Source organism: Anabrus simplex, chromosome 5 (genome assembly GCF_040414725.1).
Source record: "Anabrus simplex isolate iqAnaSimp1 chromosome 5, ASM4041472v1, whole genome shotgun sequence".
Classification (NCBI taxonomy): domain Eukaryota; kingdom Metazoa; phylum Arthropoda; class Insecta; order Orthoptera; family Tettigoniidae; genus Anabrus; species Anabrus simplex.
In genome coordinates this window covers 313,752,882-313,768,409 of record NC_090269.1, presented here as the reverse complement: position 1 = coordinate 313,768,409, position 15,528 = coordinate 313,752,882, and the positions used below count along the sequence as shown (strand labels likewise).

General features: G+C 38.3%; 1 protein-coding gene across 1 annotated transcript in view; it reads right to left on the bottom strand.

Moving 5' to 3' along the window:
- Nucleotides 1-15,528, bottom strand: part of Cyt-c1 (Cytochrome c1) — a 121,891-nt gene that overhangs the window by 85,247 nt on the left and 21,116 nt on the right. Inside the window, exon 3 of the mRNA XM_067147536.1 lies at nucleotides 9,107-9,255. Coding sequence (XP_067003637.1) covers nucleotides 9,107-9,255 — 149 coding nt within the window. The remainder of the gene's footprint in view (nucleotides 1-9,106; nucleotides 9,256-15,528) is intronic.

The following is a 15,528-nucleotide window of genomic DNA, read 5'->3' as shown; positions in this document are numbered from 1 at the left end:
CCACAACCCTTGTAGGATCAAATTAATTTACTGCAGGTACATTCATATTACAAATTATCAAATAACACAGAATGTTCGATGATGATGCTTGTCGTATAAAGAGGCCTGACGCCGAAGAATGAATGGATGGATATGAAGTTGAAACAATCAGTGGATCCGACCCGTAATGCCCCACATTCCCAGAAACTAGTGTTATAAACAATAGTATTACTGACCAAGGGACTGCTTCTAAAGCACAATACTGAATCGATGATGCTTGTAGTCGAAACTGGTCCAAAATCCAGGTCATCGGCCCTCAATGGTACTTATCGCTAGGAAAACAGAACCATGCTATTTGTCATGTTGCGGTACTAATCAAAAGTAGCATAGACTCGCGGTATTCCACACATTATGGTACTACTCAGAGGTAATGAAATTCGCACATGTAACACAGACCTATGGTGTTTCGCACACTGCAGCGCTATTTATAGGCAACGCAAACCTATACAGGCAATGCAAACCTATGGCGTTCCTTACATAAGTGGACTAACCACAGGGACCCGCACTATCCCGTGGTGTTCCTCACATAGAGGGTACTAAGCTTAGGCAAGGCAGAACCATGTAGTCGCTAGTCCCATGGTGTTGCTCATTTAGGGGTACGAATCACAGGTACTGTAAAATGCATCCTGAGCCATACATTGTCGCTACTAATCACAAACCTATTTTATACCTAACACAGTGGTACTACACACAAGTAAAAGTGACCCATAGTGTTCCCTGCGTGATGGTACTAGTTACAAGTAGTCTCAGGGTTCTAATTTGATCATTCCTTGGTCGCCCCTTTTAGTCACCTCTTACGACAGGCGGGGGATACCATGGGTGTACCATACCTGCCAACATTTAGAAATAAAAAATAGGAAGATTTTTAAATTCTTGGATTTCATCAAGAGTATTGCGCCATGGTCTTGGTAAAAAGAGGACAAGATAAAAGGCATACATATCTACAGTTACGATGCGCATTAACCATTACATTTAAAATCTTAAACTGAGAAAACAATAACAATTGCAAGAAAACGTACCTAATAATCATTCTCATTTATGACACATACATACGAATAGTAACATTTAGACAGATAAGTCAAGAACTGACTACAACTTACCAAATGGTGAAGAATATACACATGTAGGTGATAGAGACTGCTGTGTTTACTTGTTTAGCATTGAACTGGCAGCTAACTTTGCCCTCTTCAACAACGCACTGTCATACTGCTGCTCATAACACTTTCCACTTAGACTTGATTTGACCACAAATAGTTTACTGAGATTTTCGTCATTCAGAGATGATCGGAATTGTGTCCTCGTCTTTTACCTGGCTGAACAATCTTTCACACTCGGCATTGCTGTGTGGAATTGTCAATACTGAGAGCATTACTTTTGCGATTCTATCATATTTGAAACACCCATCTGCACCTCGCATATCCCCTATAGCAGACCAAGAACAATCTACTCTTTCTTCTTGCACAACAGACAATGGTGAATCCTCCACTTGGAGAGCACAAAACTGGCACTGTAATGCATCCATTGCTTCTTGGTCATCTTCACCATCTTTCACTGGCAATACAACAGGAAACTTTGAAACAAAATACTTTATGGCATTGAAGGAAGAAGTCTGCAAAGAATTTATCTGAGCTACTTGAGCATTAACAAAAACATCACTATTCAAATGAAATTTATGAATAATATAAATACAAACTGCAATAAAATAGTTTCTGACGTGCAAATAAAAGTTTTTCTTCTCGTCAGGTGCCAGATTTTCTACAAGACGAGATGTTGAACAGCCAATTACTAAATCATCATCAGCTTTCTGATTCTCTCTTGTGTGATAGACCACTTCTAAAACTGTAGGATTTTTTTTTATAACCACTGGCTTAACAAACCTACACAGAATGTCCTTCAACATATCCGTCAGCATTGATCTTATGACATGAATGTGAGGTGCTTGCGACTGAAGAATTTTATTAGTTTTCTCAAATGTAGGGATGATAAATGCCACAAATGAGCAAAATACTTTATTAAAGTTTGAAGGCAGAAAAAGAAGTAGTCTCTCCTCTCGTGAAATACTGGCAGTGCAACTAGACTCCTTCATTTTCTTCACAGATGGAGATGAACTACTCTCCGCCTTCCTTTTTCCAGAAATAACAGAAGCTTGGTCTTGTACTCTACTGACACAAGGACCACGTTCCATTTCTGTATCATGTGACTTTAGCTTGGGAATTTGGAAATACTTCACAGATGTGTCTGTGCCATTGGACTGCTTTACCTCATCCTTAAAAAAACTCTGAACTCTGAAATCAATCTTTCCAAATATTTCCCCAAGGATAACCAGCGTGTACACACATGCTTAAATATTTTTCTAACATCAGTTTGGTACAAAGGTTGATACATTTTGAGATGATCTTTTCTCTTTGAGCTTTTCTCTAAATAATAATAAATATCAATTAGCATCTCATCAATTTTGACAGGAAGGGTGTATGCACCCTTCATGGCAGCCAAATTAATCAAATGACATGGGCATCCCATAATAATAATGTTTTCGCACTGCTCTCTTTGTGTTTCTGTGTGACACTGTGAGCTACAACATCTGTTTTCCCTCATGCGAGATATTAATATCACACCGACACACAGAACAAAATGCATAATAGTTTCCTTTATTAGACTGTAAAATGAACGGAAATTCAGTTTTATAGGTATCCCTGAACACTTGGAGATTATGTTTGTTATGTTTTGCAGTCATCATGTGAAGGGAAAATACCACAAACTGTCACCGACACAACTCTCTGAAATACATTGGTCATTAAAATTATGAACTCTGATCAACACAAAAGCACTGAAATACGCGAAACTCCCACATACAAAACAGATCAATATGTCTCGTACATTATTAACATATGACTTCGACAGGGGGAAATGAACAGAACTGCAAGAAAAAACACATGGTCTAAAACTCCAACGAAACTATGCACAGAAACGAGCGCGCGAACCACACAAAAACAAACTCACTCTTTCGTTCCGATCAACAGAGTCCCTACTGGTCGCTAGTGCGCATGACCTTCTCTGACTCGTAGGACGATTGCCGTCCCGAATTTCCACCTGAACAGCACACACGCTGCTATAGTGAGCGGGAAATATGATACACGAAGGCGACGGATGATCCGCCCACCAAATAAAGCATCAAATACCGGTAAATATGCTTAAAAATGAGGTTGCGTAAATTACACAAGCACATGAGAATTCGTCCTAGGGGAAGAGTACTGACCGTACTGGAGGTTATATTGGTCAAAAATAGGAAGAAATAAAAATTAATCGGAAAACCGGAAGACGAGTTAAAAATCGGAAGGGTTGGCAGGTATGGTGTATTCTTTGTCTGTGCTCCCCCCACCTACAGGGGGTGAATGTTAGTTTCTAATGATATGAATCTGTCTTGTATAAGGTTCATTTCAGTAAATTCTCGCTCACACGATGCTGTAGAGATTGGAAGAACACACACAACAGATAGTAGTAGCTCTCTCAGAATATGACATCTATCGCTGCTTGTGAACTCCCAACAGTTCGAACAATTTTTTTCCTCTTCCAAGAACTTTGAACACATATCACTGGTTTTGTATGCATTGTATGTAGTTCCATTGTTTTTTACATTTTGCAAGTTGCTCCTTGAAATGTTTAGCCAACACTGAGATGTCATAAACATCATAATTTTACAGATCAGGTCCAGTTGGCCATGCAAAGGTATCAAATGAAGTTGTGCACTTCTCTACAGTTCCATAAATCAAAAATCTTCCCTCCAGTTGACTAATCAGTTTTTTCCCCCTGCAAATCAACAGCAGAACTAGCAGCTGGTCCAACTTCCTTCAGCAGTAGGTCTTGAAAAATGCCACCAATAGAGGTGTTTGTTACTAATTCATCTTCATTTGGACCAAGGACAGTTTTGAGTAATTTGAGTGACGGTACTGTACTTTTTATACATAGTTCAATAGTGCTGAGAAATAGCTGCTCCCTTTGAAATAAGAGATACAATTTTTTTAGGATTACTAAAAAATCCAGACAAATGTGCAGCATGTGAACAAATTTAAAATCAGTGAGTTTTCTTTGCAGACATTTTGCCACTGGAGCTGCTTTATTTTTACTTGCAATTACATTTACCAAGTGCAAAGTGACACATTTGCAATCAGTCACTAGGGCTGATACACAACCAAACTTAGTGGTCACCCATCTTGCACTGTGCAAATGCTGAAATTTCTGAACTCTCACCTCAGTTCTTGTAACCTCTTGGGTGGCTGCTAGTAGAATGTGTAGAGGAACTTCAGTAATGAATCAAGTTCATTGAGTTCTACAGAACTTAATATACCATCTGTTCCAATGCAAACTACATTTGAATCTGACAATCATTCTGAAATGCCAAGTTTTTCAAGTTCCTTTTCAAGTGCATCCAAGTACCCAGCTGCACTTCCACTTCCTAAAGGTGTGAGTGATATGATTTAATTTATTTATAAGTTATTTATGAATCTTACATGGAGAATTATTTCCTCCACAGATCCACTGTCTGCTGCTCCATGCAGTAGTAAATTAACAGAACTTGCATTTTTTATTTTTACAATTGGCTGTATGTCGCACCACCAAAGATAGGTCTTATGGCAACGATGGGATAGGAAATGGCTAGAAGTGGGAGGGAAGTGGCCGAAGCCTTAATTTAGGGTGTGAAAATGGGAAGCCATCTTCAGGGCTGCTGACAGTGGGGTTCGAACCCGCTATCTCCTGAATGCAAGTTCAGAGTTGCGCCCCCTTAACCGCATGGCCAACTCGTTCGGTCTTGCATCCTTCAACTCAGAAATTAAGTTTCTCATAACTAGTTCTATTGCCATATTTCCCTCTCAGCCCTGTTCCCAATTTTTCACTCAGTTCCATAATCCAGGAAAATCTATGATTAGCTTATTATTCTTTGCAATATAATAGGCAATACTGAAAAGCTTCTTCAAATGGTCAAACCTATTGGAATCCAGTTTCTTTACACATGGCCAGGGGCAGTGTTTCTGGAAAAAATGTATTGCAAGCTGCCATGCAGTTTCTGTGTTGTAAAGATTTGTTATGTTTCTTAAATGTTTCTAGTTTAAATGGTCCTGTAAATCCTGTTACTACTTTCAAAGACTGATCTGAAGAATTTTGCAAACAATACAGAAGACTTACATTGCCATTCCTGTAGTTTTATCAAATTATAGCCAAGGAAGTTCTTTACACCACACTTCATTGAATTTTCTTTTACCTGGTTTTAGGCCTACTACAAATGTTACACTTCTGACTTCGGAGTTAACTTCATTCACAGGTTCTCTTGCTGATTTACTGAAAGCCTGAACTCCTCTGCTGATTATGGCGGAACCAGTCATATTTTCTGTGTCTTTGTTTTCTCCTTTTGTTTTCTGCTTGATATGTACAAGGGTTATGAAGATTTTTGTTAACTTAGCCTGGTTGGATTTGTCATCACACTTGGGTTTCTTACTGCGTTTCATGTTCGAAGGCTAGCACAATATTAACGCCTGCACAAACACAACATTTATGATTATAAGCTTAAAAGCCCTGCATTTATCTAAACATAAATAATAACAAAGAATACGTGCAAAATCACTGAAATGTAACACTGTCCCACAGATTCATTGTATTTTTGCCTACATGTGACTATGAAGTAATTAGTTCTCAATTCTTCCACCAAAGGCTCTGTTGCTGTAACAGATATGGAACTGCATGATGCACATCGACTATCCACTATCTTTAGTGCTAATTCTCTTGTTGATATACATCCATGGTCCTGTGCCGAGAAATAACATTATTTTCTTTGGTCTCGCAGTTATTTGTTTTAGAGAAGATCATGACAGGGTTTTAACCTTTTGATCAGTGAGTTTTTGGTAACACTCACAGGCCACTAGGAGTGGGTTTTTTCTTGAAAATTTTGAATTCTTAAGTTATTTTAATTCTAACTTTTATCTATTAATTAATTTACATGATTTACACTTACGGTGCATAACTTATACCATCAATTTAATTGAAATCAGTGGCGCAGAAAATATTTTTTTCAAAATAATGAAAGGAGTAGTAAAATTGACAAAAATATAATTATTCTCTATATGTGATAAAGTTGGTACCCTTAAAACTCACTAACTTTATTTTACAACAGTTTCACCTATCAAAATATCTTTAGGGTACGATACTGACGCAGACAGTCGAGTTTTCTGTTGTGTTCAACTTCCGTATCCTTTCCAGTACAAACAATAAACAAAACAAAACAAAACAGTTGCAAGGAAAACTTAAAGAGTCTCTTCGGTTATGCCTTGCCACTTATGTAACTTCGACTTTTCCTTTACATCTGACACTATGAAGTTCATAATATTATGATCAACAATTTCTTGAATTATTGTCATTATCATTCATATGAAGATTATCACTAACCCCTGAATTCACTCTCATCGGACACAATACAATCACTGTCACTATCATAAATATAAATTTCGATTCGATCCCGCCATTACGACGTGTATTTGGTCACTATCAGAGAGTGGTCGTTTCTACGGAAACCAGAGAAAAATAATGTGTGTTGTTAAGGAATAGTCATGCAATGTATTCAACGGAAACAATAGAAAACTGTTCCCGGGTGTTGTAATTTTTAGCACAATTGCGTAAGAATTTAGGTTAAGTAACTACAGATGCTTCGACAGAAGTTCATCACAGAACATACGAGATGTGATAAAACACGGAATAATGTTTACTGTGTACCGGGCGGTACACCTCCACTCCGCTAATTTAAAATGTGCGCCAGTTGAAACTCCTCTGCTGGAGGAAGTCTGAACTTTATCTACGCTATTAATTCTCTACTTTCTCAGAAGATGTCACCACGTGGAAAATTTTGAGTTTTTGAACTGTGTCATTTTTGATGTGGTTTTGTTTCGCTTGAAGTAAGAAGTGTGAACTTTCTCTTCTAGAGGACACTACTGAAGATCAACAATAGTGCAACCTAGTGCGGAGTCAAAGAACTATTTTGTTGGAGAAATTTTTATTTCAAATGTTTGTTCTTTGCTAATTTTTTTTCAGTCTTTGGTTAAGTTGGCAATATTAACCCCTTCTTTCCCCTTGTTTTAAATCTAGCCTATCCCGAATTTCTTGAATTAATTTTCCACCAATTATGTGTTTCTTCTTAGTATTGTGTAGGGGGTTTATTGATCTACCAATAAAATCATCGCGGGAGGGTGTTTTCATTCCCCTAACGCCTAGAACCTTCTGCGAGAGTATTTAAACTGCTGATTTTAGGGTCTCCGGGCCACTTCTGTTCCATCTTTCAGTGTATAAAGTACATAGCAGGAGGCAGGAAGCGCCTCTTTCCTCGGCAGCGGTCATCAATAAGGTAATGGCCGATTAATAAATTCTTTCTTTGCTAGCTCAGCAGTTTAACTCTCGGGGCGGGTGCGAAGCGTTCCTCCATGTAACCTTTTCCTAAAATGTAACGATCTTTTCTTCTATTCTCTTTTAAGCTGCATATTGGGATAGAGTGTGCTAACCCTCTCGAGCTCCCACTCACATTGTCTTGAGGTGAACTTATTTTCTTAACCTATTCTTCGTTAATGTAAAACAAATTGCTCTTTTCTAAAGTCACCTCGGTAGTATGGGATTAGCCCTTGCATTAGTGGCCTAGAGCCAGATTAGGTTTTTAAAAACAAGTGTATTAGGAGTGCAAGATCGCCTCCTCTCAAATTGTTATTTTAGAGGTCATGTAATTGCCCATTTTTTTTAATAGACCTCAGTAGGTTGGGTATTTTACCCCTGTGTCTATGTCCAGTGAGGACAACTTGAAGGTGGAGTTTGGTGTGGCCTGGGAGAGGCTTAAATTTTGAGAGCGAGTGGCTCTTTTGAAAATTGAGTGTTGTATGCCTCGTGGAGGCTTTTCTGTGTAATTTGGAGCAAGGGCTCCTAGGTATGAATGGGGTTTTCTGCCCCTCTGTTAAAACTCGTGTTTGGGGTAAAACTGAGCTGATTGCCCAAGCAGTGTAAAATCAGGGCGCGAAGCCCAATTCCTGTAAATATTGTAACTACCCTTTTTGATTTGCTACTTTGTACCTGCCATGCTTGTTATTTCTTTGTTTTTGAAAAGAAAATATAACCTTGTTAAATTTTAAATTAATTTTGCTTTCGTAGCTGGAGACCTATTCACACCCGCACCTTCTTTCACCTCTACCTACCACGGAAAACTCCGTAACAACTGAACATGTCAAACATACCCCAACTTTGTTTTAAAAACCCGCCAGTACGATGTCACAAAACAATTTCAAACATTCAACACGAAACGTGAATAGACGCTGGTACAGTTTGGGCGCAAACTTTGAGAATGTAAATAGACGGCAGTACTCCCGTGGGCCACGCGCAACACTGCCGTAAATAGACATCAGTACTGTTCATTGGGTTAAGCTTGATCAGTGACGTCATGTCATATGTCGTGGGGCCGTTGTTGCAGACTGATGGTTAGGAGAAAAAAAACAAAAACAGAACACATGTTTTTTCGGGGGACCAAAACTTAATTGCCAGTAGAAAAACACAGTCACTGCGGCGACCTGGCGGCCAGGATTTCTGCACCCCTGTGCTATGGTAATGGGAGTAAGGCTAGTAAGGCTGCGTGCAGGGAAGAGCATTTACCCACACTCACCGCTTCACCCTGAGCTAGCAAAGGCACAAGATCTGTACGGTAGAAACCATACCAGACCAAACTGAGGTACTATGGTTGCCATGTATGTCTAAAGACAAGAGCCCAAAAATAAATTATTTTATCTCACAAGTGAAAAGTAGGCTGTGCATCTCTTCAGAGATCATTTTGTATTGTGATGCTGACAATATTTCAAACATTTAGAAGAAATGAATCTCCATAATATGTTAAGATAAAGAAATTTTTTGTAGGTACATTAAAGCTCTCACGACATTTCCTAACATAGCCTTTAAAAAGTTTGTCAATAATATGAAACAGCAAAGAGGAAATATCTTACCTCACATTTTGTCTGCTGAGGAGATACAAAGAAATTAACTTGTAAAACATTCATACCTGGCATGATCTAATGATGAAAATATTCCTTTGTGGTTCCAAGGGTTCTTGGGTGGATGGAGTTCCAATTCAGATGCCTTCACTGAATGATCGAGGGCAAATAGAAGTGCTCCTGTTCCCCCAGTGAGGACCCCAATGGCTGCATAGAACTGCAAAAATGTTGGCATTTAAGTCCAAGCAGATTTTGCAAGTAACACGCTATTACAAATAAAATATTTACTATTTTAATGGACAAATTTCATGTAGGATGAATCGGTGCGAGAGCGCTTTCATGCACGCAATTATACTTAATAATGAATGAGACAATACTTCCTAATTAGTGGCTAATTAACAAAGTCTTTTGTCCTCACAGCAGGTCCCCGGCTGGCTGGTATTATCCTGGAATGGATAATCCTTCCACAATCTTTATTGACAAGTTTCACCTTCCACTTTGCTTTGCATGTTCCAGACACTTCACTCAGCAGCTCCATGCAGACAGGTTCGAACACATGTCTGATGACTAGAGCCCGGATTTCCATGCACTATCAAATCTCAAAATATGCATGCATTCATGCACTATCATATGGCAAAACATGCGCAATAAACTGGAAAATATGCACCGTCAAAATTCAGTTCCTTTTGAAACATGAACAAAAACTACCCTAATTTCTCCAAATTGTCTTGATTTAAGCTCATCCGTTTATCATTCAGCACATACTTAAGCACAGAAAATTATCTTTTTACGCCACGAGAAGTGATAGATGCATAATTCAATGAAGACATTTGGACAAAGTGAGGTCAAATTGTACGTCTTTTGCATTTTCACCACAATACGTCTTTTATAAGCTTGACGAATTCAAAATCAGGATTTGAACGAATTAGTTTGTTCAACTTATCTCTATCTGCGGCAGCTGCTTCTCCATGCGATGATTGCAGACACATTTGAATGTCCTCAATAAGTGGTAACGATTGCTTGCTGTGATAACACAGACGTGTGGCGATTGAGAGTTCCGGGTAGGACATTCCAGGATAACAACGGTAGAGGGTTCAATGAAAAACCAGTATTTGTAAGCTGCTATCCCAGTAACGCGGCGCCACAGAAGTGCGATACAAGGTTTCTTTTGTTCGTCTAACAGACGAAAAATGAGCCGTCAATGATTAATGCACAATTTACGGTTCAATTTATAGCAATGTACAACTGTAAAACCTTAATCCTAAGAATTAGATTTCGACGTGGGGCCTTCTGACTTACGTCATTGTTTACTCAAGCAACAGATAAGAAAGTGTTTGGTTAATTGCATTATACTGTAGGACCTGTACCGTATGTAGGCTACTAACTATGGTTGTCACATAGGATGCCAGGAATACATTCTCTCCGTCTCTCAGTAATAGACATACTGTAGCCTACAACGTGAAAAATTGTCCCAAATTCGGCAAGCTAACATTCAGAAAATGCACTATGATGCAAGTTAACAATATATATGCATCAAAGTCAGAATAAAAATCATATTATGCAATATTAAATGTCCAAATATGCAGTATTAAATCCAAAATCTTCCAAATATGCATTATGCATGAATTTTCTCTGAAAAATGCCAAAACATGCAAACATACACGGAAAAAGAACGGTTATTTGGAATTGTTAAGCCGTAAAACGAATATTTGCAAAGTTTGAGAAGTGTAACTAGCTTATTTAAAAACATGAATTTGCATGGAAATCCGGGCTCTACTGAAGACTAACAATGCTTGACTACTGTTCACATGGCTAGTTTCCAGACTAGACTGATAACTTCCACAATCAACTCACGTGACTGCTCCACATAATGAATTACTCTCACATATCAGTCAGCAAGACAATAACACAACCCAGCACCAACTCAAATACTACACAATACCCCTCTCCCAACACTACTCAATGACAACCTGTTTGTGGCGAGCCTGCTTTTATATACCTGATGATGATGCTCTAGTGTCTTCGTGATATATCAGGAATAGAACCATTTAAAAAGCACAATACAAGCAGAGGCTCCCACAGAGGGCATGTAACAATATATACAGCTCCATATACTAAATCATTAAAATAAAGAATTATAAGCATGAATATCCAAGGTAACACTGTATGCTACGCACCTCTTGACATGTCAGACTACCGTAAACTGGGGTTACTTTGTGACAGTTTTGACGATTTCTTCAATATAATCAGAATAATATAATTATGTATTAAGGTTTTTCTATATTGTCGTATGCTTCCATCCTATATTTATGTTTTGAAATAATTTTTAAATGTGTATTTACATTTTATCACTTAATATTTCAAGAAGAACTTGTCACAATGTTACCATTGTATTTCCACGTTTGGTGCAGATGTCACAAAGTTACCCCCATTAAGTCGTTACTTAAGACTCTGGCTAAATATAAAAGAATTTCTTTCATAACCATGATAATACAACACACTGTATATTTTTTAAACCCTCAGATATAACCATTTGAAATATCTGCATCATTCAAGAGATAGTTTACAAACTGTTTACTTTTCGCTGTGTTTTATGAGTTCTGGAATGTCATAGATTTCAAGTTTTCTCCTTTGTACGGTTGGACTAATTTTACACCATATTTTGTCATCTGCATACTATATTTCATCCTTGATATCCGCCCACTTCACGGTGCTATCCATAGCACTGACAAATGCACCTTGATATCCGCCCACTTCACAGTGCTATCCATAGCACTGACAACTGCACCTTGATTGTATACTTTTGTTACGATTCCTGGACAGTACAGTTAAACGTGTCTCAACAATCTTATCATCGGATTCCAAGATACGATTTTCACAAATAGGAAGTTCTTCAGAGTCAGAATTAAATTCTTCATGCAATGAGTTGTCTTTTGAGTCGGTACAGATGTCATCATTGTCATTTTTACTTGAATTCTCGCTTCGGGTGTGTTTAGTGTTCTTGAGGGACAGTTCCCATCGGTGCAACTACAGCTAGGAATCTCATCTACAGTGTCAAAATCTGAAGCTGTCATACCTCTTTCAGATGGCACATCTATGCATCTCCCCTTTCTTTAGGCATTATTTGTTACCTTACCTCTTTTGATATTCAGGTGCTCAATGAAACTTACAGCATCACCTTCTACATCCATTGCCCTGTTATACATGTGCTTCAGCACTTCCTCCTGGCTTACAGGGCAAATACAACATTTCCTGTATCAAGAACGTAGATTATTCAGACCGTGTTCAACTAGTTCTCAATTAGATCTTAACAAGAGATGGATATTCTTGTTTCAGTATAGTCGAACATCGTTTTCAGACTCCACATTACTAAAAAAAAGGCAATTTTAGAACACTGGGCTTACTTTGTGGCAGAGTCATTGTTGTCACAAAGTTATCCCTTAAACTTCTCCTCTTTATTTTATTTTAACATAAATAAATGAAAGAAAGCTCAAAGTGACACGAGAATCGCACATTTTTATCAGGAAACAAGAAATTAAGATTTCCATGAACTTTGATGTGTGTACCTCAATGTTTTCTGTCGCCGACAAAAGTTTCCCGCTATTCACAAAATCACGTGCTCAGTACAATACACCAAAAGGCTCTCTGTTGCCAACAGTCCAACACTTATGACATTATCATTGTATACACAGGTAGCAGCATTATTGAGGTGTGAAAACATATAGTGTTCATTGTCAGACCATCGATGCCTATCCCGCGAAATATGAAATTATTATTTGGCGCGCACCTGTCACAAAGTAACCCCGGTTTACGGTAATGGGTTTTGTCACTAGCCAAGACTTGCACAGACCAATGGAGTGCTTCAGAAGCTGAGTAAACTGGCAACAGCCTGTAGGAAGTGAACTAAGTCACTAAGAACAAAACACAATCATGACCTGCTGCAGTGGTGTATATATACAGTGCATAACAGTCTTGTTTGTACACCCCTTTTAATAGATATAATGTCTTTATAATTTCTAAATAGTACATAACCAATGCACGAGACTTGGATAAGTTATTGCACAAGGTGTTGAGAACTTGATGTTAGCGATCAAAAGTCTCGGTACATCATTTTTAAAGAATAGGAGTGAAATATGTTGTGAAGTGGCCTACTTGCTTGCAACAGTCTTGTTTGTACACGTTCACTACCTCGTATTTGCTCGGGAACACTCCTAGTTAGCTGGTGTGTATCTGTGCTGTGCTAGTGTGTATACTTTCGCAGTTTGTACACCAGACCGTGAGCTACATTCTTCTTTCTTCTTTTTCTACCGCTTATCCCACACCTGTGTGATCGCGGGTGCAAACTGTGACGCACATGTGGATTTAGCCCTGTTTTACGGCCGGATGCCCTTCCTGACGCCAACCCTATATGAAGGGATGTAATCACTATTGCGTGTTTCTGTGGAGGTTGGTAGTGTAGTGTGTTGTGTGAATATGAAGAGGAAAGTGTTGGGACAAACACAAACACCCAGTCCCCGGGCTAGAAGAATTAATCAGAGACGATTAAAATCCCCGACCCGGCCGGGAATCGAACCCGGGAGACCGTGAGCTACATAATAGGTAAAATAACAGAATTAAGTGACGAACTAAAAATTGTAATTTTATCTCTTGGATCGCAAGGGTATTCTTTGCCTGAAATTGGACGCAAAGTAAATAAACCGCATTTCACAATACACTATGTGTTGGACAAATTCATATATAGAGGAACCACAAATAATTTCCCAAGAAAAGCAAAAGAAAATATACCGAATAGGAGAGACGAACGTTATATTGTGAAACAATTAAAACAGAATCCACAATTAAGTGCACCTAAGATCCACGTAATGCTGGAAGGAAGTACGAAGAATAAAATGTCGTCAAACAATTTGTAGGGTATTATGGAAATATGATTATCACAGTAGATGGCTACGGAAAAGGCAGTTTGTTACTAAGACAATCGAAAAGCCAAAGTGGATTTTTGCAGAGAGTGTGAAAACAAGGATTGTACGTTCTGGAACAACGTTATTTGGTCAGATGAGACCAAAAATCTCTATACGGTTCGGATGGAAACATTTATGTATGAAGACAAGTAAATACAGCCAATAAACCTGCAAATACCCCAGCCACCGCAAAACATGGAGGTGGATCATTTTGGTTTGGGGGTGAATGTCGTCTTGTGAAGTGGAAAATATTGGAATCATCAATGGCATCATGGACAGATGAGGTTATTTAAACATTTTAAAGACCAATGTCAAACAGAGTGCAGTAAAAATGGGGTTGGGGTCTCGCTACATCGTTCAGAAAGACAATGACCCCAAGCACACAGCTAATATTTGCAAACAGTGGCTGATATAGAACTTACCACCGCAACTGCGAACTCCTGCCCAATCCCCTGACTTGAAACCCACAGAAATTTTGTTGGTCGACCTAAAAATAAGGGTTCATGCAAGGAAACTTCAATCATTTGAGCAGTTAAGAAGTACAGTTGACGAAGAAGGGGTAAAACCGATCCAGAAAGATGTGAAAAACTGGTTCATTCCATGCAGCGAAGGTACAAGGCAGTTCTCAAGGCCAGAGGATACTCATCGGGGTATTAAATCCAAGGAAATAAGTGTTGTTGAGTGAAATTTTAATTTCTTCTGCAAATGTACAAACAAGATTGTTGCACGATGAAACGCCCGGTTATGGTACATTGCTTGTATTTGTGTTAAATTGTAAGATCACGTATCTGTTTATTATTTAAATTGTTTATTAATGTATCTATTACGATATTGGTAATAAAATACATCACAATAATTGTATACAAAAGTTTAACCGTTATTTCGTTGCAATAAGCTGGTGTACAAAGAAGACTGTTATGCACTGTGTATCAACTAGTCTGTGGAGTGCTTACTGGAGTTCTCAGAAGCTGCATTACATCATTGTCGTGGAAAGACCAAAATATTTTCAGCAATAAATGAATACGATATTTGATTCTGAAGAAGCTACTGATCACATGGGCCAAACTGAAATTAAATTTAGCAAAACACTTATCTTCACACATGTGACAGTGCAAAAAAAGAATAAAAAAATGTCAGCAAGATGCTGATTCTCCCTCTGCCCTCATCAGCCATTTGTTTCTTTTTTTGTGTCTTCAACCTGAACTTTTGTCTTCGATGTTTATTAATGCATTTGTTTGTTTCCCTTCCATTAAATATGTGTGTGTTTTTCTTGTGTGCTTGTGCTTTTTTTTTTTCCTCCACCACTACTTAAGCCCCTCAACATCTTTTCTTGCTAGTTTAAATGCTTTCTAGATCAATATTAAAGATTTTTCAAGAAATACCACCTTTATAAGTCTGCTTCCCTCCCCTGTTCTAATGAAATTAGAGAGCAGAAATGAAGCTGTTGTGAACTAAAAAGAAAGAGGTGAGTAAAAATTGAAATTGATAAGTGGGAGGCCTGTCTGTGACTACAACAGTGCGAGAAGATTGTC